This window comes from Jaculus jaculus, chromosome 16, assembly GCF_020740685.1.
Source record: "Jaculus jaculus isolate mJacJac1 chromosome 16, mJacJac1.mat.Y.cur, whole genome shotgun sequence".
NCBI classification, from domain to species: domain Eukaryota; kingdom Metazoa; phylum Chordata; class Mammalia; order Rodentia; family Dipodidae; genus Jaculus; species Jaculus jaculus.
Genome location: NC_059117.1, coordinates 25,329,572 through 25,353,794, shown reverse-complemented (window position 1 = coordinate 25,353,794; position 24,223 = coordinate 25,329,572). Strand labels below are relative to the sequence as shown.

The 24,223-nt window shown below is 42.8% G+C and overlaps 1 protein-coding gene across 5 annotated transcripts in view; it reads left to right on the top strand.

Moving 5' to 3' along the window:
- Positions 1-24,223, top strand: part of Dock4 (dedicator of cytokinesis 4) — a 478,789-nt gene that overhangs the window by 317,759 nt on the left and 136,807 nt on the right. For all 5 annotated transcript variants that reach the window (XM_045135544.1, XM_045135547.1, XM_045135546.1 and 2 more), the window contains exons 17-23: positions 6,108-6,264; positions 13,300-13,397; positions 13,513-13,596; positions 13,765-13,865; positions 15,694-15,775; positions 17,254-17,424; positions 23,638-23,830. In XM_045135544.1, the coding sequence (XP_044991479.1) occupies positions 6,108-6,264; positions 13,300-13,397; positions 13,513-13,596; positions 13,765-13,865; positions 15,694-15,775; positions 17,254-17,424; positions 23,638-23,830 (886 nt within the window). The remainder of the gene's footprint in view (positions 1-6,107; positions 6,265-13,299; positions 13,398-13,512; positions 13,597-13,764; positions 13,866-15,693; positions 15,776-17,253; positions 17,425-23,637; positions 23,831-24,223) is intronic.

Here is a 24,223-nt window from a genome sequence, read left to right as displayed (position 1 = left end):
ATGGGTACTGGGGTATCAAGCCTTGGACTGGGGTCCTTAGGCTTCACAGGCAAGCACTTAACTGCTAAGCCTTCTGTCCAGCCCTTACTAGAGAATTTTTAGTCACTCAAAGTATGTTCTAAAGTACCCTGCTATCCAGAGGCATGGAGAAGGGAGTGAGGAAGGCAGCACTCTGCGTTTGGAGTTTTATAAATTCATTGTTGATGGTGTTACCTGGCATAGTTAATGTGGCCCTGGTTTAGCTTCGTTGAGAATCTTACTCCTCCTGGGAGACCTGATGGCTTGCTAGGCCAGTGCATGTGAGCCACAGAAGAGTCAGGTAAGAAGTCAGCCAAACAGAGGCCTGATTGAAGGTGGTGGCCTAGATTACAAAAGGACGTCTCAGGTTAACTGACTTCACCTTGGCTACAGCCTCAGAGTTTGTCCACGAACTCTTTGTGAACCATATTCTTGTACCTACAAGGTTCCTTGTGCCATACCTTAATTCCCCGCAGGCCCATTGTCAGCCACCGCATGTCTTTGTGCTGGACGCTGCCTTTGAGATGAGCCCCTCAGCTTCTTTTGGAAACTCGTGCTGTCCATTTGCCCTGATCTTCAGCATTGCCTTTGCCTATAGGATTTTTGCATTCATAAGTAAAGATAAAAGGTGAGGAATGTCTGAAAATTTAGGTAGAGTGATGGATTTACTTACTTGGTCTGCATGCTGCTCCCAACCATTCTTAAAGAGATCTCTCCTGTAACTATGAGCAGTCTAAGTCTACCCAGAGATGTATATGTGTACCCAAAGTGTGAAGGCAAAAAAAATGGATCACCTCACCCTGTAAGGTAAATTTAAAAACAAAACCTATATTTTTTTAAAAAAAATTATTTATTTGCAAGGAGAGAGAGAGAGAGAATAGGTATGCTAGGGCTTCTTGCCATTGTAAACAAACTCCAGAGGCGTGAGCCACTTTGTGCATCTGGCTTTATGTGGGTACTGGAGAATCCAACCAAGGCTGGAAGGCTTTGCAAGAAACTTCCCTTAACTGCTGAGAAATCTCTCCATCACAAAGCCTATAATTTTTAAAAAGTAAAAAAGTGTTTAGCACAGAAGTAAGAAACTTAAAAGTGTGTAACACAGAAGTTAAACAGGAAAAGAAAAAATATATAAGACATCTTACTAGGTGGACTTCTAGCACTTGGGACAATATTAGGTAACATCCTGAAAGCCCATTCAATGCTAATTAACATATCTCCATTTTGGACTAGATACATTATTATATATTCTTCCCACAATTCTCTGACTGGATTTTTCTGTTCTGGAGCTTCCTACTGGAGGAGAGAACTTGTTTTCTGAAACTTTGGGTTTCTAAAGCCCATCTGCCTTCCAATGGCCACTGCCATTGCATGAGGTTCATTTCTTATCTCTGTAACTTTACACCTGTCATACTGTCCTGGGTGTTGATACCAGTGGGGAAGAGGTGGGGATGGGCTGGTGGGTATCTGTTTACAAGGTCAAAACCAGGCCAGCCTCTGTTCCAGAGTTTTACTTTCTTCTTGACTTGTCCTGTTCTGTGATGCCCTGTTTTCTAGGCCAGTTCAACTCCAGTGATTATCATTTGTATCTCCCTTCACTATGGCAGCTCGCTGGAGCTTCTTCCTTTATACCCAGCAGGATCTCCCGTGAATGTGCTCAAACACTTGTAGCTGGCTTGATGGTGGAAGGATGGATGAGTAGGTGGGAGGTGATGGGTGAACCTCCAGAACCTCTCCTTAGAAAATATCCTAAGCTCCCAAAATCCTTTCAGCCTCTCAATTTTCTAACTTTCCTGATTTTCCAGTGTCATTCTCTCTCAGTAGACCCAGCCTGACCTCACATTCTTATCCATTGTAACCCTTGATGTATCTCTGCAGGGAATCCTGACCTCACCTTAACCCTTCACCATTCTGCTGTATCTGTGCAGGGAATCTTGACCACACTTTAACCCTTCACCATTCTGCTGTATCTGTGCAGGGAATCCTGGCCTCACTTTCCCATTCAAATTAGCTCTTGGAAAAATGCTCGTCTGTCAGCATTTCCCTCTCTTCCCCTCCTGTACCCAGCCCTACTCTGTTGGTAAGGTAATGAGACTTACTGTAGACAGGCCTGGGCCGGATGGGCGTAGACTCAGGATCTCCAGCACTGCGGGCAGATTCCTCAGTTGCCTCTCTCCCTCCCGTGGACTGTTGACAAGAGTTTACCCTCTCTCCGCCCTACCCATTCCTGTCTACTTAATAGAGAAAACAGGAGCAGTGAGACAGGAACTTCCCTAACTTCCTGTGGTCTCTCCCTGACACCTGAAAACTTATCTGCATCCTTCCCTTTCTTCCTGCTTGCTCTTTCAGGGGATGAGGCAAGACTCCTTCCAAGGCTAATTCTTCTACCTCCTGCCTTGGAGCTTTCCTCCCTCCTGTCTGTCCCAGTGCCCTTTCTCTTAATTCTGCATTTGCCACTGGTTCCTTTGTTTGGGCCTCATTCATTCAACATGTAAACATACGCCAGCATTTTCTTTTTTAAATAGCCACATCCTTCCTCTTCCTTCCCTTCCATTCATAACAGCTAGCTTACATGTAAAAGCTGTCTCCACTGCCCTCTGTCTGTCTCATCAGCTCCCCAGGCTGCCTGCTTCCACCATTCACCAGAAGTTTCTTCCCTCATGTCCATGCCTGCCCAGGGACTAAATCCTCTGGAAGAAAAAATAATAATTCTTCCTTTCCTGGACTTCCCTACAGCTATGCATGGTAGATTCCAATTCTTGAAAGTCTTCTACTCAAGTCTTCTGCTGGACCTTTCTCCTGGGTTCACCCTTCCTCTTTAGGACCTGTCTCCTTATCTACATCTTAAATGCTGGTCCTTTGTCTTCAACTGTCTAAATCACTCTCATCCATTTCACTATGCTAGCTTCCCACAAGTCTGCTGATGACACTTGGAACTTGACTAGTGTGTTGAGTATCTTCAGTTGGTTTTCCCAGAGACATCTTAAATTCAGCATGTCCTGGACTGGGCTCTTTACCTCACTTCCATCCACTCCATTGCTGAATAGAAACCTGTATATTTTCTTGTCATACACACCCTCCTGTTCTGTCTCCTCAGAAATACTGCATTCTGCAGAATGTAAACCACAGGTGACCCTCAGAATTACCTGAGGTTTTATTGTTAACTTTGTTTTGTTTACAGAACTGGGAATTGAGTCCAGGGCCTCAGGCATTGTGTGTAAACTGTATACCGCTGAGCTGTGTTCCCAGCTCCAGCCCCCTTTTTTCTTTCTCTCTTTCTTTCTTTCTTCCTTTCTTTTTTCTTTCTTCTTCTCCTCCTCCTCCTTCTCTTCTCCTCATCCTTCTCATCCTTCTTCCCCCCCCCGCCCCCCCCCACACACACACAGAGATCAATGTTTGTGGTAGAAGGTCTTACAGTACCTTCTGTGCCCACACTATTGTTCCCATCAGTGATACTGTTTTGCCAGGAAACTGTCAAGGTATCAAGCCTCAGATTTGGATGCTGAGGTCTTAGCTCCCTGAACTGAGGAGAAGTGAAGTGCACTAGGATTGGTGGAACTGACTTGGCCATGATGACTGATCCAGGAGTCAACTGCATGCGACTCACAGTACCGCCTAGAGACGTGACTTAGCCGTCGCCTCTCTACTCAGCGGTCAGTGTGGTTTCAACAATGGATCTAGATGAGCATCTCATGCCAGAATTTCAAGTGGTTGCCAAAAGATACCAAGAACCAGTTAGTTGAGGGAAGGAGGATATTAAGAAATATATCTTGGGACCAGAATTTCTGTGAACAGATGGAGCATACCAGACTAGGGCAGGCTCCAGGAGGCCTGGAAATAGCTGGACAGAGTGTGTGGGCTGGGGTTGACTGAAACATTAGTCACAATGGGCAGTGCTACTTGGACGTATGGAGGACAGGCCATCTTCCCAACCTTATAGACAAGACCCAGTTATGGAATGAGGTGAACTTGAGTGTGTCAATTGCTATGTCCAAGTCCTGACACCAGGAGCAAGAAACACAAGTCGAGAACATTACTTTGTGTAGGAATTTTTATAAAGAAAACATGTGAACTCTTTATTTACTTTATAATTCTTTAAGCCACCTTTGTGTATTTTCTGTAGTCTTTTGTCTGTATGGAATATCTTGAAGTAATAACAAGGCACTAGAATTGAAACAGTAGAGGAGAGTGGTGAAGGTTATATTTATACTGATACTTCTGTGTTAGGGCAGTTTTGTTCATAAGAACATCTTGTAATATCCTGATTCTTTTCCTCAACTCACTAGAGAGGCCTTTCTGAAGAACTTATGAAAATAACAGAAATATATAGTTTTGATTAACACAAATAGTCCCAAGTACCTAAGGTTGTTTTTGTGTTAAACTACTGCCTGTTACCATGACACTGTCATCTGAAATCTTTGAACACAGTTAAAGAAATAAGAGTGGCACACACCTTTAATCCCAGCACTCAGGAGGCAGAGGAAGCAGAATTGCTGTGAGTTTGAGGCCACCCTGAGACTACAGAGTGAATTCCAGGTCATTCTGAGCTACAGTGAAACCCTACCTTGAAAAAGAAAGAAAGAGATCGAGTTTTACAATGTATACTCCTAATGAGCTAGGCTGTACCAGTTTGGTATCTTTTTAAATTTTTCCTTAACTTTTCATTTAAGTTCTCCTCTATCATTACAAAAGCAGTATGCGAATAAACCAGAGCAACACAAAAACCCTGTACCCAAGTGATGTTATGATGTTAACTAGCCCCTTTGTGTATGTCATGTAGATCTCTTCTGTGTAATTTTTTTAAAAAAATGATAGTAGATTGTATGTTGTTATTTTATAAAAAGTATTTTATTTGCAAGAAAAGGGAGATAGAAAGGAGACAGAGAGAATGGGTGCACCAGATCCTCTAGCCACTGCAAACAAACTCCAGACACATGTGCACTTTGTGTATCTGGCTTTATGTGGGTCATACCTGGGTCATTAGGCTTTGTAGGCAAGCACCTTAACCACTGACCCACCTCCCCAGCCCATGTATATGTTTATTTAAGTCCAAGTAAAAGGTACTTCCAAATGCCAAATTCGTTTCTAGAGCTTAATCAATATATAAATTCTGCAGTCCTCCCTTGTCCAAATCTAGGACCAGATGGTATATCCAGCTATGTTTTAAGTATTGATTAGTATTGAATAATCCTGTTTTGGACAACACTGACTCAAACCAATAAGGCATATATTATTCAGCATATGATTCTATGCCTGTGCTGCCTAGTATGCAGAAGCGGAACACCATGGTAAGATGGCAGTGCAGACAAACGTGTATTTGCATGGTCTGCATTGGTGTGATGACCACCTGATCCCTTGTGAGCAGTTGTTCTTGTCTTTTTGCCAGTGGGAGGTCATCTGTGTGTTGCTGCATGGCATCATATGGGCACCTAGCTCTTTATCAGCAATTCTACTGCCAGTTTTAGCAGGAAGTAACACTCGTTGACTAGAGAAATAATTACAGCAGGATATGAAACAGTATTCTCTAAATCTGTATTAGCTAGCATTTTCTGTGAAGTAGAGAGTTCCCTTACACAGTGGGACTATTAGATTACCTGAAATACCATTTCCTCAATTGTACATTTACAAAGTGATAACAGTTAAACAGCTGCCTCAAATGACATGTTGGAGAAATTTGAGCATCTTTTTAAAAACTCCTGTGGTCATTGTAAAGATGGTTTCTTGGCAGTTTCAGTGTACCAGGGACTATGTTAAAAAGGCTTTATGTAATCCAATTCTGTTGACAAGACAATGAGGTTTTAGGGAAGCAAAACAGAAATGCTGAGTGGTTTAGTTATTTCAATGGTCACCCACATTGGGGGTGACAGAGCTAAGATTTAAATCCAGTTGACCTGAGTCCAAAATCCATACTTAATTATTTTACATTTTTGTTGCTTTTTACTTAAAAGTCAAATTCTGTTATAATGCTATTTGGAATGTTTCCCAATTATAGACACTAGAAAAGGAAAATTATACTTAATAATTCTCCCAAGGTCTATTTTATCTCTCTCACCCCCCTTTCCCTGTTTAATTTCTTTCAACATTTTTAACAGTGTGAAGAAAATACAAACCTTCAGGATGCTACCCGCTACCTCAAGCTTGCTTTCTCCAAGGGCATTTTCCTTGGGAATAATAATCAAACCATGAAGGCCACAAAGGAGTCTTTTTGGATAACGTCTTTTCTGTGCTCCACAAAACTCACACAAAATGGTAATGTATAATAGTGTTTACTTGAAAGCTCTCATACCTAAGTACTTGTGTGAATTTGGGTCTGCCTATTCAACAAATGCTGAAATTATATAGAACTTTGCACTGGGAAAGCCACTGTGGTGACCCAGTACATGAAATTTATTTCCTAGTGTTGGAAATCAAGTACACAACTCCTCAAATGAACCATTGCAACCCAGCTGCATTAAAAAAAAAAAAAAAAAAAAAAGAATAGCCGGGTGTGGTGGTGCACGCCTTTAATCCCAGCACTTGGGAGGCAGAGGTAGGAGGATCACCACGAGTTCGAGGCCACCTTGAGGATACATAGTGAATTCCAGGTCAGCCTGAGCTAGAGTGAGACCATACCTCGAAAAACCAAAAAAAAAAAGAATAAGAAAAACCCCACTTTAAATCTCTTGTTTTATAGCTCCATAAACAGTGCTAATTGCAGACTTTAGGATAAAGCCTGTTTTTTTGCTTAATTAGATGGATATTGCTTTTCTCCTGTAGCATTGCTTTTTATGTCAATGATTGTTTAGCAAGTTATGATTAATAAAGCAAGCTCTTCTCCCTGGCAAACTGTTATGGAAAAATCATCTGTAATGAAAGAAGTAAATTAAACATTGTTGAGATTTTCATACTTGCCTGTAAATTTTCAGCCAGCATCTTGTTTCCTTTAAGAACAAATTAGATGCAGCTTGTTGAAGAGAATCACTTCATAATAAGGTTACTTCACTGGACATTCCTGTGCTTCAACATTTATAAGTGTTACTGGGTCTTTCTTTTGTGTGATGGAACAGTGTGGAAAGAAATACAGTTGCCTTAAAACATACTATCAGAGTTGGAGAGATGGCTTAGCACCTGCCTGCCTGCATGGCCTAAAGACCCAGTTTCCATTCCCCAGTACCCACATAAAGCCAGATGCACAAGGTGGTGTATGTGTCTGAAATTCGTTTCAAGTGGCTAGAGGCCATGGCGCACCCATTCTGTCTCTCTCTCTCTCTCCAACATATAAATTATTTTTAAAATGCTATCCAAAAAGAAGCTGGGTATGGTGATGCACACCATTTATTCAGCACTCGGAAAGCACAGGTAGGAGGATCGCCATCAGTTCAAGGCCATCCTGAGGCTACATAGTGAATCCCAGGCTAGTCTGGGCTATAGCAAGAGAGCAAGTCTCTAGCTAAAAAAAAAAAAAAAAAAAAAAAAGCAAAGTATAACATTGCAGTACTGACCACCTTTAAAATCCTTTTCAAGTTCAGCATTTAAGGCTACTGTATTTACATAGGACCCAACATTTTGTTAACTTATCCTAGACTTTAGAGTTCATGGTCTTACTTAAATAAGCTTTCCATTGCATAACTAAGTTAATGATTTAAGCCCTCAGTTGTTTGTTATGAAGCCAGTCCACTTCTGTAGAGGTTATGAAGATAACTTCCTTAGACAGGATTTGTATTTATCCTTCCTGAGTTAGTTGTATGTCTGTATAGACCTTACATTTAGCTCAATATCCCAAATGTAATATTTGAGGATTCTATTACTTAGCTATTGTTGCCTTAACAATCACCACAAATGTATTGGCTTGAAACAATACAGGTTTATTACCGTAGAATTCGGGAGGTCAGAGGTCTAGAGTGAGTTTCACTATACTGAGGTCAAGGTGTTAGTCTCACTATATTCCTCCTGCTGGAGGTTGTAGGGGAGAGCCTTTTCTTGCCTGTGCAGTTTACAAGCTATCTGCATCTTGCAGATCATGCCTGTCTTTTCCATCTTAAAAAGCTAACAGGATGGCATTTTCAAGATAGCATTTTCAAGTTTCTCTAATTATGACCTTTATTTTTATCACTTAAGGACCCCTGTAATTACATTTGGCTGGAGAGCCCAGTATAGTGTCCTTGTTAGCATATCTCTGACCACGTCTGTAAAGTCTCTTTTGCAATGTCAGGTAAACAACCACCTCCTAGGAATTAGTGTGTAGACACCTCTGGGGGTTGATAGCCTGCCTACCACCCAGGCAAACCCAACAATAGGTTCATTGCTATCCAAATATTTTTTAAAATATTTATTTATTTGAGGGTGGGGGGAGGCAGAGAGAATTGGCATGCCAGGGCCTCTAGCTACTACATATGAACTCCAGATGCATGTGCCACCTTGTGCTTCTGGCCTACATGGGCACTGGGGAATCAAACCCAGGTCCTTAGGTCTCACAGTCAAATGCCTCAACCAGTAAGTCATTTCTACAGCACAATATTTGGTAATAACTGGACAGGGCATAGTGTTGCACATCTTTAGGTCTCAGCACCCAGCAGTCTGAGGTGGAAGGGTCACCATGAGTTCAAGGCCAGCCTGGGACTGCTGAGTGAGTTCCAGTTTAGCCTACATCAGAAAACCAAACTACATCCCCAACTGGTTCTACATCCTAGATTTGCTCTAGTTCTGGGGTTTGGGATGTTAGAATTCAGAACATAAGATAGAACCAAGTACAAAAAATATCATACTGTTTTGTTAAACCAGGGAATATTTTCTTACAAATACGGAAAATAAAGTATTCATGAAATCATTGTATTAAGCACCTGACTATGGGGAAGACATATCAGAATGGACACCTGCTTGGTTGCGGGAGGCTGATGCTTGCTTCATTCTCATGTTGACTTTGCTTAACCTCATCAATGCTAAGACAGCTCAAGATGAGCCAGGAAATGAATCACATGTTCCAAAGGAGGAAGGAAGTCAGTTGATCTTTGCAAAATTTACATGCTCGACGCACAGCTCTGTGTAGAAGCAATCCAGTTCTAAATTGGAATTAAATTGGTGTGTATTCATTTTACTTCACTTGGAAGATATACAAATCTCATTTCCACTACAACTGAACATTTAGCAAGTGATGTTGTCCCTGGGAGAAGGTTCATAGAACAGATTTGCTTTTCAGGATCCCTAACGTATGTCTGCCTACACTGAACTGCCCGCCATTGTTCATGCATAGTGCTGCAAGGCCAGAGCATTATGCATGTTTTCTTGATTTCTCTATTAGCTTCTTAAGAATACAGGTTGTTGGGCTGGAGAGATGGCTTAGCGGTTAAGCGCTTGCCTGTGAAGCCTAAGGACTCCGGTTCGAGGCTCGGTTCCCCAGGTCCCACGTTAGCCAGATGCACAAGGGGGCGCACGCGTCTGGAGTTCGTTTGCAGTGGCTGGAAGCCCTGGCGTGCCCATTCTCTCTCTCTCTCCCTCTGTCTTTCTATGTCTGTTGCTGTCAAATAAATAAATAAATAATGAACAAAAAAAAATTTAAAGAATACAGGTTGTTAAGAGATAAATGTAGTAGCACCATGCTTCTAACCTCAGCACTTGGGAAACTGGGATAGGAGTATCAGGAATTAAAGGCTTTCCTTGGCTTCATCAAAAATGCAAGACCAGCCTGGGCTACTTGAAACCTTGTCTCAAAGATTAAGGAGCAGTGGTGTCCACATTTTATACTTCTTGATAGGTCAGAGATACAGTGTGCACTTAATAAGTGCTTATTGTAGCTAGCATATCTTCTCATGACTGAAGTTGACCTGGTAGGTGACATTGTTGCCTTAGCTTAGACAATTGATGACATCCTTGCAGATGTAACTCCCCTCTGCTCCTTGGCTGCAGTGTGAGCAGTCTTGAGCTCTCTTGGCCTGCTTCCAGGAAAGATGAGAACATCAGACCACTGAAGTCATTTTTCTAGCTCTACTCATGAGAGTTCTATGCCTGGTTCCCCACTGCTGCCTCAATTAAGACAGGTCCTGGCCTGCAGGGCCCCATCCTCCCTCCCACCTTCCTCACCTTGATGTGGGACACCTGGGTGTCCATGTAGCTGCCTCCAACTTAGAGGAATAGAGAAGGGCGCCAGAGCAAGGAGTAAGCACTAGGATGGAGGAAGATGGGGAGTAAGGAGTGAGTGACAGCGGAGATGCACTGAGGGTTTCAAATGAGACGATGCTAGGGGATGGGCGCATTCTGAAGCTAGGCAGCAGGAAGGACAGGAAGACACAACCACCTAGTGGGATAATGGAGCCCTGCCTTGCCATCGTGAACCTCACTGTGAAAGAGCCAATATCCTGAGTCTAACAGTCAGGTTTTCTTAAAGGTTATTTTATTTGTTTGAGAGAGAGAGAGAGAGAGAAGAACCTTCAGGCAGACACATTCACCACCCTGTGCATCTGGCTTATATGGGTCCTGGGGAATCGTACCACGGTCCCTTGGCTTCCCAAGCAAATGCCTTAGCTTCTAAGCCATCTCTCCAGCCCAACAATCAGATTTCCACAGGATCCAAATGGTATAGCATGATGATAGGAATAGGAAAGCATTTTCTAGATTTTTTTGTTTATAAAAATGTAGATTTCTATTTTAAAACTAAATTTGTAGTTTAAAATTTTATTGGTATTTTCATTCTACATGTTCTTTAAGTTTTATTTTCCTTTATTTAAGAGAGAGAGAGAGAACGGGCATGCCAGGACCTTCAGCCACTGTAAACAAATTTCACACGCATGCATCACCTTGTGCATTTGGCCTATGTGGGTCCTGGAGAATCAAAGCTGTGTTCTTTGGCTTTGCAGACAAGTGCCTTAACTACTAAACCATCTTTCCAGCCCTCATTCTACGTGGTTTTTTTTTTGTTTTGTTTTGTTTTGTTTTTTAGTTTTTCAAGGTAAGGTCTCACGTTAGCCCAAGCTGACCTGGAATTCACTATGTAGTCGCAGGGTGGCCTCAAACTCACATCGATGCTCCTACCTCAGCCTCCCAAGGGCAAGGATTAAAGGCATGTGCAACCATGCCCGGTTCATTCTAAATATTCTTTTTTTTTTTTAATTTTTATTTATTTATTTGAGAGCAACAGACACAGAGAGAAAGACAGATAGAGAGAGAGAATGGGCGCGCCAGGGCTTCCAGCCTCTGCAAATGAACTCCAGACGCGTGCGCCCCCTTGTGCATCTGGCTAACGTGGGACCTGGGGAACCAAGCCTCGAACCGGGGTCCTTTGGCTTCACAGGCAAGCACTCAACCGCTAAGCCATCTCTCCAGCCCATCATTCTACATATTCTTATCTCCCTTTATTGTAAATAAACATTCCCATTCAGTATGAGTTGAGGTCAGAATGTTTCAGATATCAAGGGGTTTTGAATTTGGGGATATTTCAATATACATGAACTATCGTGGGGAGGAGCAAGACCCAAATCTGAACACAGGATTAGGTTTCCTGAACATCTTATATATATATGTAAACCACAGGTGATTTCTTTAAAAAAAATTTTGTTCATTTTTATTTATTTATTTGAGAGTGACAGAGAGAGAAAGAGGCAGAGAGAGAGAGAGATTGGGCGCACCAGGGCTTCCAGCCACTGCAAATGAACTCCAGATGCGTGCGCCCTCTTGTGCATCTGGCTAACATGGGTCCTGAGGAATCGAGCCTTGAACCGAGGTCCTTAGGCTTCACAGGCAAGCTCTTAACTGCTAAGCCATCTCTCCAGTCCCCAAAGTTGATGTTTTGTTTGTTTGTTTGTTTCAAGGTAAGGTCTCATTCAAGCCCAGGCTGACCTAGAACTCACTCTGCGGTTCCAGGTTTGCCTCAAGTTCACAGCGATCCTCCTACCTCTGCCTCCCAAGTGCTGGGATTTAAAGGATTTAAATTATCTTTGCCTCCAAAGATACTTTGGCACAACATCTTTCCATGTCAGCATTTGACTGTGACCTCTTGTCTATGAGGTCAAATATGGAACGTTCCACTTGAGACATCGAGTAGATGCTCACATGACTCTGGAGTTTGGAGCATTTCAGATTTTAACTTTTCACATTGGAGATGTGCAACTTATACTGAATTTTTTACTCCTAGTCCTTTTAAAGTTTTTCTTGGATCTGGCCTTGATAGAGATGGTGCTTTTTTATGCTCAGTCCAGATTGTCTTTCTTGAAGGAAGTACTTCCTTGATTTTTGGTGGGTTTTTGAATTGTTACCATCATTGCTTTCTTGTTGGTCTTTCTGTCTCTCAGCGAGCACTTTTGGGTTTCTCCTGAAACAAGGGCATTGAAGTAAATGTCTTTTCATGCCATTTGTCTGTGTCACATGAGCAGCATCTGGCCAGATACCTCTGCCCTGTGATTTCTGTGGATGCATCTGCCCTGGTCGTTCTGACGGTCCTTAACTGGCCTCCAAATGTCACCTCTGCCTGCTCCATGGTAGACTAATGGAGCTGGAATTCCAGTTCCCTGAGGCATCCTAAATTTTGTCCAAGAAGAATAAGGGAAGAGTCTTTTCCCTACCTATGTGAAGAGATTCTTAGAATACCCATTGGACTCAGAGTCCACATGTTAGTTTTAGAAAAAAGAGACTTTGAAGAGCTGGGCTTTGGTGCTTGCCCAGATCTGTGATTGAAAAATGCCTTGTGAAGCCAAGAATGTCCACTTCAGGTCCCAGGGCTCACTAGATGGCCTGCCAGTTCATTGGATTTCCTGTCATTGTGCAAAGGCAGTCAAGAAGACCCTCATGATTAGGTGCAGTTGGATACTAGGCAGGGTGTTTATTCATGTTTGGGGGTCTAAATCCAGATGTAAGGTAGAGCAGGTTCCCAGCCCCCAGGAACTGTTCATATTAGTAGGAGGAGGCAGAAAATTATACAGCAAGTATTTGTCAGCTGCCTATTCTATTCTTGGTGCTGGGAATGTAATAGGGCCAGTCCCACCTCTGTTTTCTCTTGGAATTTATGGGTACACTGGGGCATAGCCAGACAACTGCAGGCAATAGATAAGCGCTCCTGTGGGGTGGGATAGCTAATGGGAGATTCTAACCGTCTAGCCATCTAACCTGAGAACCAATGAACAAGCGGAAGCCCTGGGGTGGGGGGATGGAAAGAGAATGAAAATAGGCTGAAATCAATGCCACCCTGGAGAGCCCAGGCCCAGCGTGTGGGAGGCAAAAGCAGTGCAGTGAAGAATTTAGCTTTCTCCACCGTAGTACTTTCAGGTGAGGGGCTCTTTTTTTATAAAGGCAATTAATCTTCCTTCTCTCTTCGGAAAGGTGATATGCTTGATCTTCTGAAATGGAGAACCCACCCTGACAAGATCACAGGCTGTCTCTCCAAGTTAAAAGACATTGACGGCTCAGAAATAGTAAAGGTACATGCTGTTTTGTTATATCTCTTGGGAACTCAGAGAATGAATAGCAAGCATGTGGAGGGGCGGGACTAATAATATATCTTATTCTTTCATTTGCTGCCTCTTAAATCAACAGTTTCTACAAGACACACTGGATACCTTGTTTGGAATTTTAGATGAAAATTCTCAAAAATATGGCTCCAAAGTATTTGATTCTTTGGTAAGTTCACATTTTCTCAATTATATTATAATAATTTCGTCTCACAATCTTGAGTTTCATGAAGCTGTTTCGGAAATATGGTCTTGATAATGTAACCATTTATTTTTAAAAGGACCAAAGAAAATCTCAATTTGCATTTAATTTTCTAAAGCTCAGTTTTCTTTTTAGGTCCACATAATCAATTTGCTGCAAGATAGCAAGTTTCACCATTTTAAGCCTGTAATGGACACTTACATCGAGAGTCACTTTGCCGGGGCACTTGCATACAGGTAGAGTAATTGGCTTAGAAGTAGTGTCCGTTGGGAGAGATGGCTTAGTGGTTAAGGCGCTTGCCTGCGAAGCCAAAGGACTCCTAGGTTCAATTCTCCAGGACCTGTGTAAAGTGGCGCATGTGTCTGGAGTTTATTTGTGGTGGCTAGAGGCCCTCATGTGCCCATTCTCCCCACTCCACTCCCTCTCTCTCAAATAAATAAAAATAAAATATTTTTAAAAATAAGTACTTTGAGCTTGTCTGAGCCAAAGCAGCTGCATGGGGAACTCTCAGAGGGAGTACAGGCAGAAACGAGGCCCAGTGCTGCCGGGTCGCTGCTGTCCTTCCTCATCCTCACTTGTTTAATGGCAAAGACTTGTTTTGATTAAAAGCAAGAAAAAATGAACTTCATGAATTCTGTTCCTAACACCTAAAATACAGTTTTTCTTCTCATCTGCAATTTGCTTGACATTCTTTGGGCTTAAATGCCTAGTTATTTCATTTCTGATATTTTATCTTCCCTGCACTCCCGAATATTTATTATATGACTTCTTAACAAATACTTATTTTTAAAAAAAATTTATTTTTAAAAAATATTTATAAATGTTAATAAAAATTTAAAAAAATATTTATTATATGGCTTTTATTGACAACCTCCATACATATAGACAATATGCCATGATCTTAATCCCTTCCCACCACCCTTCCTCCCCCCCCCACACACACACACTGAATCCCTTCTTTCCAAGTAGTTTCTGTTCTATTTTGATGTCATTACTTTGCCCTCCCATTATGCAGGCTGCTTATTTCTTAAAGAAATACTAATGGAAAACAGCCTTTGCCTTGCTACCTGTTTAGAACTCATTCATTCATTCAGCTTTTAGTGATTACTGAGTGCACACTGCATATCAGGTGCTGCAACAGTGCTATAGTGTTCAGACTTGGTCCTTGGCCCCAGCAATTTAGCCACTGGAAGCTACCCTTGGACAGTAGCTGCCATTTTCCACCAATTCAGGTTTTGCAAGTAAGGATAAGAGCCACTGAATAATGTGAGTGCTACAGTCCATGCCTACTTCCTGACAGCCCCTTGATAATTGCCAGAAGCCAATAGTCCACACCAGGCAAGAAGCTCTGTACTGCAATGTGAAGACTTGGTCCCTGGCCAACAAAATTGGGATGATCTAAACTGAGTCCAGCTGGCTAACTCTAAATATATATTTTTTTCCACTGTACAAAAAACAAGCATGTGAACAGTTACCTAGAAATTAAGACCCGACTAAAGTTCATTGTGGCCAGACTGTAATTCTAAGACTTGAGTGTTATTTTTATTTTTTCTTAAAACACCACCAAAAAAGCAACTTTATGCACTTAGGCAGTCATTCAGAAATTGGCTTGCTAAATGCATAGAATTAAACTCAGAGTGGAGTACTGTCTTTTGCCTGCAACCAAATAGTCACCCTTGTAGCCATTCATGTGGTCAGGAGGGAAGAAATCTCAATTAGCAGTTAATCCAAGATTGATAGCCCTCCTTCTAGACACTTATTTGCCCAGAGTCCTTTGCTGTGTCTGTGTTTATTCACTTGGAGGTTTGTTAGAAATAGCAGGCGCGAATACTTCCAGATAGAGCAGAGTCTCAATGGGATGCCATGTTATTTGCATTTTAAAAGGAGGTAATGATATTGGCCTGCAGGTCTAGTAAAGTTATTATATAGCAAACTGACAGGAAAATACAAGAACTTACAGGGCAAAAGAAGCTTCCTCCACATGTATGTAAGTGTTGGGTTTGTTGGCATCTAGCTGAGAATTAGACCAAGTCTACAACCTGCACATTTCTCCCTTTGTTTCAGAGACCTCATCAAAGTGCTCAAGTGGTATGTGGACAGGATAACGGAAGCAGAGCGACAAGAGCACATCCAGGAGGTGCTCAAGGTAATAACGCACTGTGCAAAGCAAATAACGTGGTCTCGCAAAGCTGTTGCGTGGTGATGCCGGAGCTAATTGGTTTCCTCTGCACAGACAGTAATTGGTGAAGATATATTTCTGACATTCCAATTCAAGGATCTTAATCAGTTTGTAGCTGCTCCAGAGCTGATGAAATTCAAAGGAGACTTTGCCAGGCATGTTCACTGGAACCTGCTTGGGACTGAGTCCTCTGGACACCTGTCACGCCTCTGGATGCCTGTGAAGTGACGTCCACGAGTGGCGGGAGCAGGGTGATGTACAGGAGACTGTAGATGGGCAGTTAAAACTAGAAGCTTCTGACTTGCACACGCTGACTGATGCCTTCTGAAAGCCAGTTTACATGTTAATAGTGAAGAGGGGGTACTTAGCAAGGATTCCATGGAAGAACACTGGGGTTTTACAGGGTCTTGTGGTTTAATTTCCCATGTCTCTGGGTCCTATCTACTCAGTTGAATATGGAGATGCTGATGCCACACGTGCAGACATGTTCAAGAAGAATCCACATTTCCTAACTTTTCAAATTCATTTTCACTCTCTCTCTCCTTCCCTCCTCATCTCCCTCTTTCAGTAGGTTCGCATCAGATAGCCCTGTGTAGGCACCAACTCCTGTCCTCTGTGTTAGCCTCTTAAGAACACATAATTTTGGGCTAGAGAGATGACTTAGCGGTTAAAGCGCTTACCTGCGAAGCCTAAGAACACGTGTTTGAATCTCCAGGTCCCATGTAGCCAGACTCAGTGACGGTTGCATGCAATGTCACACATGCACACAAGGGGGTGCACATGTCTGGAGTTCATTTACAGTGGCTGAAAGTCCCTGGCAGACCCATTCTCTCTCTCTTTCTCTCAAAATAAAATAAAAAGAATACATAATTTTGAATAGGAAGATAGGGCAGTGATAGGGTGTTTTCCTAATATGTACGAAGCCTTGAGCTTGATCCCCACTACTGCACACACACACACAAAAAATATTTTGTAAAGGAATTTGTTTGGTCCTTGCTGTCTTTTTCTTCCTATTGAGGCTATCCTATGTTGGCTCAGTGGGTGAAAATAGACAATGCATACATACTTTATAAAATAAACATTTTCTTGATGACAAGTTTGTTATTTTGGTCTTCTTGCAAATAAAATCACTTTTGAAAACATTCATCTCTTCATCAACTACATTTAAAAGTTACTTGAGGAGAAAACATATTCAGTATTCATGACTCTTCAGAATTATAAAGAAATTTGAAATTTTATACATGCTTTGCTTATCTGGCTTCAAAGAAGAATGACTCTCCCCCCCCCCCATAAGAGCATAACAGTCAACAACCTCACAGGGCCTTAATGTTTAGATCAATAATTTAAAAGTCTAACACTGTACCATAGCTTTTTGTGCTCTGTCATTGTTATATAAATACCCTTGGCCTCCTTTGAAGCTAACTTTCTAAAATTTTTGTTTTAAGGCACAAGAATACATCTTTAAGTATATAGTGCAGTCCCGAAGGCTGTTTTCCCTGGCCACGGGTGGGCAAAATGAAGAGGAATTCCGCTGCTGCATTCAGGAGCTCCTCATGTCAGTCCGTTTCTTCCTCTCACAAGAGAGCAAGGGGTCTGGAGCGCTGTCTCAGTCACAGGTAACTGTTTGCAAACTCTGCTGAATAAAAGAAAGCCATGACTTCAGTTCATTTTCAGGCGGCAGCATAACTGCATGCTCCTCTGTCAGAAATGTGCAATCCCCGTCCATGTGCAGCTTACCCATCATTACCAGAGTCTGAACACTCCCCTGGCTCTGAATACCAGCTGGGAATTGAACCCCTTTCCCCAGACCCTGGTCTGTCTGGAGCGGAGGCTGACTACATCAGCTCTTTCCAGTTATCAGAATGCACACCGATGACCAGGGGCTGTCGCTGTCAGCCCACGGAGGGAGGGGCTTCACTGGGGCTTATGTGGGGGAGTCCTTCCCCGTCTATTAGCTTCAGAGTCATTCTCTTGGAGACTGCTGAGCAACATGCTCTTTGGCTTTATTTAACTTGACTGTAATCATCCTGGGACTGGTCTTTATAAGACTGGTGCCCAGCTGATATTGCCAAACTCTCTTATTGGAAGGAGCCTAACTCTGTGTGTATGTTTGTGTGTGGCATGAATTATTAGTTTTTTTTTTCTTTGAGAATGGTCTCATGCAGGTCAGGCTGGCCTCAAATCTCGATTTCCTTGAACTCCTGACCCTCCTACCTTGATCTCCCAACTCCTACAAGTAACTGGTGTTATCACCACGCTTGGCTCTGGACAGGATCCATTTGTTTTTCCAAATAACATGACCTTGTACATATTCCAAGAGATAATTCTGAATATCACCCTCTATACTTTCTGAATCCTTCTTGTACGCATTCAGTTCCTGTGGCTTGGTGAAGTCTGTCAGATGCAGATGAAGCCTCTCGCATGCCTGGGAGACTAGACCCCTGAGAACAGGGCTTCAAGTGGAAGATTAAGCCAAAGGAAAATACTTAAGAGTACTGACACAGTTTGGTGTCATATGACATTTGAAAGGCATAATGTTTAATGGCACAACACCAGAAATATGCCAGCCCTCTGCTAACAACATTGTAGTTTTCCCATTATTCTTGTCACTCTCTTATCTACAGGTATGAACTCTTTGCCCTTCTAGGCAAAAATGCAGCGCAGACTCCTTCAAATGTCATTATGGCCTCCGTAGCCAATAGTATAATTGCTGGAACTGACCAGAGATCTCAGTATCAAATTGCCTCCTTGCCAGACCCAACTTGCAGCAGCTGATGTTTGAGAAGGATTATACAACAAGATAACAATGCGGTTCTTACAGTTAGTTCTTGGCATATATCAGTGTTACAAAAACACAGAGTTTTCATCCTGAGATTCTCTTTTAACCTTTATTAGCTGCAAAAACAAAGTTTGTCTAATTTGTACCTGAAAATTTTTTACTCTTACAGTAAGTTGAGGTCATGGTTTCTCACTCCTAGCACCCGGGGAGATGATTTTTAACTCCTGCAGAGCTTCAGAAATATTTCTTTACACTAGCTGTATGTCCACTGAAGTCTAGCAGTCCCCCAAGGTGACTTGGTCACTGTGATACAATAAACCCTTCCTCCCTGAATTGCTTTTTGTTATCTGATTTCTTATCTGGAGCCCTTAGTGAAGAATGTTTTCTGGATTGTTCAATCTGTGGGCAGAAGTATGTTTCCTTGTGTCTGTAGGGCCTAGGATCTTTTGATGAGTGTCAGCTGAGGCTGGAGGGAGGGAGATACTCTCTTCTTCCGGAGGCCACTCTAATTCTTTGACATATGGACCCTTCAAGGCTAGCGACCACATATTACATTCTCCCCATACTTTAGACTCTGTTACTTCTGGACTAACCAGAGAAAGCACCAAAGACCTCTGAGTAGGTCAGGCTGTCTTAAATCATCTCCATCATTTGGGGCCAGGTGATTAGCAACCTTCCTTTCATCTGAAAAACCCCTTCTGCTGGATAACATACAATCACAGGAATGGGGTCATCTTAGGAACACCCACACTCCAAGCCAAGGATACCCACTGACCCAGGTTTCTTTGTCAGGCTGTATTAAAGGCACAAACTCAGGGCACTTGCTCCACTTGGCAGTTTTGTTTTTTTTTTGTTTGTTTGTTTTTTTTACCAGAGCTACAACTCAGGGCAGGTCTTGCTTCCCGGAGACCAGGGAACCAGTCCAGCAGTCTGTCGGGCTGGGACAGCGGATGTCTAGCACATGCATCTGTTGGTCTCAGTCCTGGCGCTCAGGTTCATTTAGTCCTCCTGGTCAAGACCCGGCTTGGCAGTGACATTCTCCTGTGTAGCCCTGTCCTGGATGGGAGCACAAGGAATAACCCAGCTGGTGTAGGAATGGTTCTTGGTTTCCCATTCCTGGAACCAGCCCCTGCTCCAGCATCCCCTAGAGAAGAAGAGAAATGGCAGGAGGAAAGACCCCAGACCTTGTTGCAAACTCTTGGTAATTATATTTCCCATTTGTCTTGGTCAAAACTAAATTGTATCTTCATTTGCATTTGTAATAACCCCTAGCTGATCCCAATGCAAGTCCTTTCTTCTTTACTCTTTTTTAGTAGATTTATTTTATATTTGCCTTACATTTCAGGCACGTTCTGGTACGTTTTCGATGCAAAGAGATGTACATGAAGATTTAAAGGATACATTAAGGGATGACTGAGGATGGCAGATATATGTGCCCTTTCAGTAATCAGAAGGCTAAGCTGATTTATATGATTTCATTTTATTTTACTTTATTTAATACATCAGCCCTTTGCAGAGTACACTGAAGATTATGTAAATGTAGTCTTTAACAAGGAATACCAAGCTGTTTATTTTAAGAATACGCAAGCCAAAGGATAGTTTTTAAGGAGAAAGAGGAAGGAACTACAATAAAAGTTATTTAAAAGAAATTTTAAGTTGGAGATGAGGGAGATGGCTCAGTGTTGTAGTTGGAATGTCAAATATCCCTCCTAGGTACCTGTGTTTGAACTCTTGGTCCTGGCTGGTGGTGCTATTTGGGAAGGTTGGAGAACCTTTAGGAAGTAGTAGAGCCTTGCTGGAAGAAGAGAGTTACTGGGGCCCGGCCTCGAGGCTTTGTAGCTTGGCTCCATTTCCTTTTTGTCCTCTGCTTCCTGACTCTGAGGAGATGTGACCCGACTCCACTCCCACTCCTGCTTCCACGCCTTCCCCACCACAAACCTTCCCTTTTATAATTCTTTTGGTTTATTTATTTATTTGAGAGACACGGGGAGAGAATGAGGCAGAGAGAGAGAGAGAGAATGGGCGCGCCAGGGCCTCCAGCCACAGCAAACGAACTCCAGACACATGCGCCCCCTTGTGCATCTGGCTAACGTGGGTCCTGGGGAATCGAGCCTCGAACCAGGGTCCTTAGGCTTCACAGGCAAGCGCTTAACCGCTAAGCCATCTCTCCAGCCCAAACCTTCTCTTTTAAACTAACCCTAAAATAAACCCTTATTGTGCGTAACTTGCTTCTGGTCAGGCATTTGTTCATAGCAACGGGAAGGTCACTAACACACTCAGTGGGTGATGTGCCTGCTGCACAAGTGCAAGGACCTCAGTTTGGACCCCCACCACCCCAAGTGCACGCTGGTCACGGTGGTGCACACCTATCATCACAGTGCTCACCAGGCAGACAGGAGGATCCTTGGGGTGGGCTGACCAGCTCCATTAGCTGGACTGAATTCGTCAGCTCTGGGTTCAGTAAGGGATCCTGTCTTAATAAATACGGTGAAGATTAATAGACACGCTTGATATCTATCTGGCAAAAACATGCACAGATACACACACATGTACATCCCCACACATGAACACACATGCTCATACCAACACATAGACACATACTACACATCCATACACATGCAGAAAAGTTAAAATGGTTTTTTGAAAATATGACTTAAAGGGCTGGAGAGATGATGGCTCAGCAGTTAAGGCCCTTGCCTGCAAAGCCTAAGGATCTGAATTCAGTTCCTCAATACCCATGTAAAGCCTGATGCACAATGTGGCGCATGCATCTGGAGTTCATTTGCAGTGGCTGGAGGCCCTGGTGTGCCCATTATCTCTGAATAAATAAGTAAATAAACTTTAATTGACTAGCTGTCTGGTTGTCCTAATGTGTGTGTGTGTGTGTGTGTGTGTGTGTGTGTGTGTGTGTATACATATATATATATATATACACACATATATACATACATACATATACATATATATGTTATAATCTGTGATACGTTGTTAAATACATGTTAAATCTGTAATTGCTAAGTCATGGAGCATCACTATTGACTACTCCATCTCACATATTTTGATAGCTCTTGCATCACAAATAGAATTTGGCTTTTCTAAATATTTTTTGTTGCTGCCAAATAGATAAAATTAATAGTGGTTCCATGTGTGAATTACCAGCACAATGTGCCTTCAATCACATGGTGGCGCTAGCAAGCTGCCTGGTACTTGAGTCTCAACATGTTACAGAGCTGCCTCCCTTCCTCACCTGGTAGAGTTGAGGCTGGTTGACACCTTCCCTTCCTCAATTTCCCTCCTCTAGAAATCAGAAAGCTGAATTTTGATGTACAACCTCGGCCCTGTTTAAGTGTGACTGTTTAAGTGTGGGATTTGATGTTAGAATTCATTTTCCAGTAAAAATGAATAATCTTCTTTACCTTAAAAAAACCTGTGTGTTCTGGGCATGAGAGATGGCTTAGCAGTTAAGGTGCTTGGCTGTGAAGACTAAGGACCCAGGTTCAATTCCCCAGAACCTGCATAAGCCAGAAGCACATGGTGGTGCATACATCTGGAATTTGTAGTTTCTAGAGGTACTGGCATGCCCATTCTCATTCTCTCTCTCTCTCTCTCAATTAAAAAAAAAAAATTAATGTGTTTTCTTGGTCTTTACATAGATTGCTTTGTTTATACTAGGACTTGAACTAGTGTAAGGAACTATTATCTTTTTTAGTGTATGCATGTTTATGGTGTGTGAGTGTGTGTACATATGCATGCTCATATGTGAGTATGGGTGTGTGATTGTCGTGGCACATGTGTGGAGGTCAGAGGACAATTATTTTAATATTTCATTTTTATTTATTTATTAGAGAAACAGAGAGTAGGAGAAGGGAGAGAGAGGGAATGTATGGGCCAGGACCTCTAGCCACTGCAATCCAACTCCAGATGTGTGTGCCCCTTTTTGCTTCTGGTTTATGTGGGTCCTGGGAAACCGAACCTGGGCCCTTTGGCTTTGCAGGCATGCGCCATAACAGTTAAGTCATCTCTCCAGGCAGACATTTTTTTTTTTAATGAGAGAGAGAATTGGCACTCCAGGGCCTCCAACCACTATAATCGAACTCCAGACGCATACACCACCTTGTGCACACGTGCAGCCTTGCACGCTTGCGTCACCTTGTGCATCTGTCTTAGGTGGGATCTAGAGAGTCAAACATGGGTCCTTAGGCTTTGCAGGCAGGTGCCTTAACTGCTAAGCCATCTCTCCAGCCCCAGAGGACAGCTTTTGAGTGTTGGTGTTCACCTACCTCCTTGAGTCAGGGTCTGTCAGTTGTGTTCTCCAGGCTGACTGGCCGGTGAGCTCCCTTTGGGTTCTCCTGTCTCTGCCTTTCTTCTTCCCAGTAGCTGCACTGAGATTATGGATGCCAGCCCCGCACCGTCATGCTGTATGTGAGCCCCAGGGTGTGCACTCAGCTACTCACCCTTGCACAGGCTCTTTGACCCCTGAGCCACCTCCCTGACCCTCACGAAGGGCTGCGCTCGCTGTCTTGATTTCACATACAAAACACAAGAGGCCGTAGTTGCCTGTCCAGACTTGTAGGGCTGATTCGAAGCGAAGCTGCTACCACACGTCACCTAGATCCTCTGTTGTCCTGCCCAGGGTTTTCTGCTAAGCGGCCAGTTGAGTGCTTTGGGGAATTGTTGTGTTTATTTTCTTAAAGAAAATGAGACTTAAATGAGCGGTTTATAAAGCTGCTCCAAAAGGAAAAGGGGTCCCCGTGAGCACTGTCCCGGACAAGGCTTCGCGTTCTTTTCACTCCACCATGCTGCCGGTCACTTTGCTCATGTCAGTGAGTTTCCAGAATTTTCCAGTTTTTACAATGTGCTTCCTTTGCACATTTCTAAAGACTGTTAGCCACATGCTTTTGTTTAGTTTAAGCCCCCCCCCCCACCTTTAGCTTTAGGTAACAGAAACTTTTCTTTCTAATTAAAAATACTTGTTATAATTCACTGGTATTTTCTAGCCTGTTTTTGTGGCGTGAAAGGCAGATCATTCGAATTTCTTCCTTGTTTTAAGGCCGTGTTTCTGAGCTCCTTCCCAGCTGTGTACTCTGAACTGCTGAAGCTCTTTGATATCCGGGAAGTGGCCAACTTGGTCCAGGACACACTGGGCAGCCTGCCGACCTTCATGCATGTGGACGATTCCCTGCAGGCAATTAAGCTGCAGTGCATTGGCAAAACCGTGGAAAGCCAGCTCTATACCAATCCAGGTAGGGGGATGAATCTCGAAAAGCAATTACATACAAAAAGCTAAAACATTCGGTCTGGAATGAAAATGAACTTAACATTCAGTTGTGAAAGCGTGATGTGACAATTGAAATGTTATTTGTAAGGCTGAGGAGATAGCTCAGTCTGAAAAGTGAGAATGTGAAATGCTGGCTATGATGGCATGGAGAGATGGAGAAAAGAGGATCCCAGGGGGCTTGCTGGGCAGTCGTCTGGCATAATGGTCAAGCTATAGGCCAATGAGCTTCCCTGTCTCAGAAAATAAATAAATAAATAATAAATAAATAAATAAATAAAGAGGTGAATGATGTTCCTAAGCAACAACATCTGAGGGTGTCCTCTGGTCTCCACATTTACCTGCACATGCACATACAGAA